The sequence below is a fragment of the Xyrauchen texanus genome, chromosome 2 (assembly GCF_025860055.1).
Source record: "Xyrauchen texanus isolate HMW12.3.18 chromosome 2, RBS_HiC_50CHRs, whole genome shotgun sequence".
Taxonomy (NCBI): Eukaryota; Metazoa; Chordata; class Actinopteri; order Cypriniformes; family Catostomidae; genus Xyrauchen; species Xyrauchen texanus.
The window spans coordinates 20,587,825-20,594,187 of record NC_068277.1 but is presented as its reverse complement, the minus strand read 5'-3'; the positions used below and the strand labels follow the sequence as shown (position 1 = coordinate 20,594,187).

Genomic DNA, 6,363 nt, shown 5'->3' with positions numbered 1-6,363 from the left:
GCTTCAATGGAGAGGAAAAAGTAGATTCATACCCCTGGATGCATGAACCATAAGCAGAGACTGTTCATAAGTGCATCGGTTTATTGTACTTACACTGCTTGAGTATTTAATTAAATCATTACTGAATCATGTCCAACTGTACATGTCAAAAACTGTCTGAAAGTAGATGTCTTCAGTTATGTATGTATGGATTTACAGAGACATTTTGACAGATTTAAAGTGCTAGTTATGATGTCATTTAAATAATGGAATTGTAGTCCATATCTCAATTTGGCCCTTGTATCATTTTGGTGTAATACAAAAAAAATATATGATTAGAAATGATACAACAAGTTTTAAATGTACCTTCTGTTTATTTCGACCTGTCCCTCCTTTTCTTTGAAAAAAAAGCAAAAATCAAAGTTACAGTGAGGCACTTATAATGTAAGTCCATCCATCCATCTTCTTTAGCCACTTGTCCAGTGCGGGTAGTGTTGGAGCCTATACCAGCTGTTTTGGGCCAAAGACAGGGAAACACCCTGGACAGGTGTCCAGTCCATCAAAGTTAAAATGAAAGTGATTGAGGCCATTTTTTTAGGATTTAAATTCAGAAATGTGAAGCTTAAAATTTTACAAAAGCACTTACATAAATTCTTCTGTTAGAAGTTGGTTATTTTTTTAGCTATAAAATTGTTTACATTACTGTTTTAAGGGGCGGTTCACAGTGTTACATCATCATGGCGATGAAGTTGTAAAACTGCATATAACTTTACACAGAAAAAGCTATTAAGTGATTTTATCTCACTGAAATTATGTTCACACACATATTGTTTATGTTTTGTGGCTACACTTTTGAAACTGAGTATATTAACTTTTACAGATTGGCCCCATTCATTTTCATTGTGTCTCACTGTAACCCAGTTTAGCTTTTTTTAAAGAAAATGAGGGACAAGATGAAATCATTTTTTGTGGTATTCAACATTATGCCACAGCTGCTGTTGATTAATATTAACTTGTAGTGAATCCACTACAAGTTAATATTGGCTGTTCTGGCTGACCATACAAATGCTTTGAACAATAATCATATTCAACAAACCACGTTTATTTATTTATTTTTTCACAATCAACACTCCAAGCTAATGTCACCATTATTAACTATCACTGGTAAATCCTATACAGACTGATGAAAATTTGTATTTCCTTAGCTATCAATGGGCCTGGTTGGTCTTGCTCACTTTAAAGGAGTCAAATAATAGGCCTGTAGTCAACAAATTGACATGCTGATTTGCATGGAGACTATGGTAATGGCACACTGTAGTTTGGTTATCACTGTGCCTTCCATGCAAATATAATTGTAGATCAGAGGTTTTCAACCTACACAGCCAACCACGAAAGTTCCTGGCTCACAATAAGACCTTCCTGTAACTTGTTTAAAAACTGAACTACATTAATGTAACATAATGATCAAGATGGATAATCAAGAGAATACATGCATCTTTAAATCATACTACACAGTTTTGACTAATATTTAAAACATTATCTACAAAATACAACTGTACACAATATACTAATTGACAGCTCCTCTGCAAAGAACAACACCCACAAGTTGAAAACCACAATCAGTGTTGGGTAACCTTACTTTTAAAAGTGACTTGTTAGAATATTGTTTTACTCCTTAAAAAGTAATTTTATATAAAATGTATTTTTATGGAAAGTAAAGCATTACATACTTTTGCGTTACTTTTGCTTACTTTCTCTTCTGCTATGCTATGCATTCCATACAAATAAGCCATGCATTGCAGACAAGAGACATTACAGGACATGCTAGCTTCTGTCCAACACTGATGTCAAAACAGCATAGTAAACAAACGGATATTTCGAATGTAGGTCTTCATGTCATATTTATAATAAAGAATCAATAACATAAATACGCATGATTTGTTTTTTCATCAACATGGCAGCCAATATGAATACTGAAGAATAACCACTGTCTTACCTAAATTCCAACACTTGAACATGCATCATATGTGTCATCATTTAAGAGTCAAATTAAGATGTTTTTCAGAAGTCAGAATAAAATTCAGTGGAGAATGCGAGTCTAAAATGTTCAAGAATAAGTCTGATGAATCAATAAATGCTTTTCACTTAAGTCACTTCAGTGCACCTTTGTTTTGAGTTTGATTCACAGTGCTTACTGACATAAAAATGGTTTGTTTCAAACTACTTGTTTATTATAAAACAAAAATGTAGGATATTTTTTAGAAACTAAGACATTTTCTCTGCATTGACAACCATGTAGAACGTTGCTTGGAGTCACTGATCCAGAGTCAGCTTTTTTTATCCCATTCTCCAAGTTACAGGGAGCTCTAACAAGGAGCAGTTCGGCTCCATAAATCGAGAAAGTATTTCACCCTGTGTATCATGTCTTGGCCAGTGGAAAACTAGTTTTGTAATCCCACTGCCTAAACGCATTTACTTATTTTTTAATGCAGTGCGCAGTGGCACATATTCAAGGGGGGATGGTGGGGAGGTAACCCCCAATAATACAAATCAGCAAGTACCCCTCCCCCCCCCCCTCCCATTATGTGTACTATGATCAATGGAAAATGGGTAAATGCTTCACGCTACATCCTTAGCAGTTTGTATTTACACATGAATCAATCACGTTTCACTCAACCGAATGTTGTTGACCTCATATTACGTTAAAACACGAAATGCACATGTGCGTTAGAGAGTTGATTGACAGGTGATGTCTGTATCTAAAAGGTGATTGGCTCTTTTACCTGCAAGGTGGGACTTCCTTTATACATACATTGACTGTTGGGTTCTAGAGCTTCTTGGTTAAGCATTCTAATGTTTCCCATTAATTTAAATAGAAGTAACTCATCACTTTTTGCTAAATAGTCTCTGGCCTCAAACTCTATAGAAATACAATGGCAATCATGCACTACGTCTCCTCTCTGAAGTTTGCACATTTTACTCCTGATACCACGCAATACAGGGACAGTAGAGGTGTACAAAAGCAATGCGTTACTTTAGTTAAAAAGTAACTTCGATAATATGGTCTAAAATAAAAAATATTGCATTACCTTACTCGTTACTCGAAAGTAATCTGATGGTGGTGTAGTGGTCTAAGCACATGTCTGGTAATTTGGTAATCAGAAGGACGCTGATACGAGCCCCACAGCCACCACCATTGTGTCCTTGAGCAAGGCACTTAACTCCAGGTTGCTCCAGGGGGATTGTCCCTGTAATAAGGGCTCTGTAAGTTGCTTTGGATAAAAGCATCTGCCAAATGCATAATTATAATTATTATGTAACAAGTGTTACTTTTATTGTGTTACCCCCAACATTGACCACTATTGTCAATTAATATATAGAATAAACAAGATCCGGTGCATGTTGTGGCTGAGTGTGTTGCTGAGGCTATAGGATAAGATCATAATATTATAAATTTTTTATAAAACATTTTTTCTATAAAAAAGTGGCTAGATGCCCGTTTTTATATGCATAAAGGCAGAGAACATTCAGAAAAGAAAGCTTCCACAAAATACATGACTTCAGACTTGAAAAAGATGATTCATTATGTCATACGACGGTTTTCTTCAGTTAGATGTAGGCAATCAAACTCACCAAGCATGGTTTTGCATGTACTCTGCATGAGCACTTTCAATGGCTGGTTAATCAGGGCTGAAATCAGCCTGTTATTGTATTCTCCTCCTACCAGAGGATGGAGTTGAAACATAATAAAGACAAATTAGGATACAGTGAACAGCTACATTGAAAGGAGCAACCTTTTTCTGAAATAATTTGAAGATTTTACAGGAAACAGTCAAAAATTAAAAACTCTTTGGAATAACATGAAGCTCACTAGCCTTTATCTAGCCTTGCTGATCCCACTACTGTCTTTGATATTGAGAGTACAGGCTGGAGTGGTGGACAACTTCAACCATGAAGAGCGCTGTAAGGATTTTCTTTATATGGGCACTCCACCAAAAGGTTACCTCAGTACCTCACTAAAAAAGATTTGCCAGCGATATATGGACAAGCCACGCTTCATCACTTTCTATGACCCCCAAAAACACATTCCCATCTACTCAGCCTACATCTTCAAGAAATCAGATGGTGAGAAACGAGTGGACGTTCCTTGGATGTTTGAACCACAGGTGAGTGTGTGAAGAACATATTGGATAACTTCCCTCGAATTCCTTAAATACACTGGTTTGATCTGTTATATATATATATATATATATATATATATACACACACACACACATACACACACACACACAGTACATTTAGTGACTCTAAAATGTATCTTGCTCTCCTCTTCATTACCTGTCTATCTCATTTTTGCCAGTACAGCTGGCAACTGAGAAGGGTAGCAGTAGTATGGAACCCTTCCCCCAGTCATCCTTAATGCACAAAAACTTTGAAGACACACAAGCTGTGTTGGAAGACTATGCTGATGTGATCCAATATGAACGTAGCCAACTGAACCCAGATCAGCATCAGGCAGACCCACTTGACAAGGCAGCCACGTACACCTTAACAAATGTTGTTCCCCTGATAAGGGAGTTCAGTTTTGGTCCCTGGAGCAAACAGGAGGAGGCAATCCGCAAACGACTCAACAACTATTGTCATGGAAAGGCTTATGTAATCACTGGGGTTACGATGTCCGGTAACATGATCCGGCGTGATAACCTGGATCGCGTGGCCATCCCAGAGTACATATGGACAGCTTATTGCTGCACGGATTATGATCACAATGCTCCTTACTCAGAGCGCTACAAGTTTCCGTCATTTGGTGCCTATGGCCTAAATGATCATGTGAACAACCAGATAGTAGAGGTTCCAACTAAGAATCTGGAGAAATTTCTCAAGGGCAAAATGCAGGTGGACAGGAACTTCCAGATTTTTTATAGCGACTGTGTGTCTGACTCCTAATGTGCCACAAACCAATCAGATGGTTTCATTGTAATTTGAGATCTTAATACATTCAGTAAAACGTAGCATTTGTTATTTATGCCACATATTAAGTGTTTTAATTCATTTCACAAAGGCCTTTAAACCCTTCAGATTAGAGGTTAAATAATTTATATTACTATTACTAATCACATGATATTAAAATAATTAATAATTTATTCATTAACCACTTATAAATCATTTCTATAAATTATAATTTATCAGACATTGTGTTTTCCTTGATGACCTCCTATTGGAAATGTTTGGGATGTGTGAGATACTGGTAAATTATAAAGCATGTGAAACTTTAAGATACATTTTGGTTAAATTACTTAAATGTAAATATAAGCATAAAACAGTGTGACAAACATCAACATGCTGTCAACACTGAAGAATCTCAACTGTGTGAAGAAATACATCTAAATAAATTTGAATGCTTTATGCTCAGTGACATATGATTCATTTATCAGCTCGTTGTCATGGTTTTATATTGAAATATTTTTGTTCTTGCTTAGACAGCATAGCATTAATGCTTGTGTTAAACAAGTACTAGGCAGTGAAACATTATGCATGGAAGCCTAAATCATTTAAATAAGCCATTTTTTAAGTATTGGTGAGAAGAAAAATACAGAAAAACAAATAGACATTTACTTTATTCTCCCTTATATAGAAATAAAGATTTTCTTTAAGGTCTGTACTCATTCCATCTGTAAGTTAAGACAAAGCATACTGTAAATATTTCAACTGAAAAGCAGTTAAAAATGTAAACAAGGGTAATTTATTTATAGAATCGCCACACTGATGTACAAACACTATTAATTTGTAGACATAAGAGGAAGACAAAGATTGTAGAAGGAGCACTGATCCAGAGAACCAACTGTTTTCCATGAAACCCAGTCCTGCTTTTGCAAAGAGTTTTTATCTAAGTAACAGCAAAGTAATGAGGATCAATCACAAGCAGATGGCTCCCCCGTTTTCCTGTGCACACACCTAAGATACCCTTAGAGGAGTTTTCCCTGTCTCTCATCATAACAGGTGTAAGGAAGTGTTTATGGAGGTCCTCCACAGCTTGCTCAAGTTCCTCAAATGTGCCTATCCATTTGAACCCAGAAATTAATCAGGTTTGTCCCCTAATTTCACCAAAGTCTTTTGGATTTCAGAAAGACTAGGAGGGTGTTTGGGACTTGTACTAAGAGATCAATTAAGACATAACTTTGAAGACATGGTCTGAATAGTCCTGTAACCACAACCCCAACCCCAACCTCTGTTACCCTTTCCATCACAACCATAATGGTAATAGAGACACTCTCCTGGTATAATTGAGCATCTGTCAAAGTCTGAAGACTGTAGCGGCAGTCCATCATGGGCATTCTTTACTAATGTATCCTTCAAAGTTTTGTAATTGACTGTCATCCGAGT

At 36.3% G+C, this 6,363-nt stretch overlaps 1 protein-coding gene and 1 pseudogene across 1 annotated transcript; one reads left to right on the top strand and one right to left on the bottom strand.

Annotated features, from left to right (window-relative positions):
- The first annotated feature begins 3,839 nt into the window (after window positions 1-3,839).
- On the top strand, window positions 3,840-4,926 carry LOC127653303 (endonuclease domain-containing 1 protein-like). Its single transcript, XM_052139952.1, has 2 exons — window positions 3,840-4,145; window positions 4,345-4,926. The coding sequence occupies exons 1-2, from the start codon at window positions 3,840-3,842 to the stop codon at window positions 4,924-4,926; spliced, it is 888 nt and encodes a 295-aa protein (XP_051995912.1).
- A 799-nt stretch (window positions 4,927-5,725) lies between these two features.
- LOC127652216 (ufm1-specific protease 1-like) lies at window positions 5,726-6,363 on the bottom strand (annotated as a pseudogene).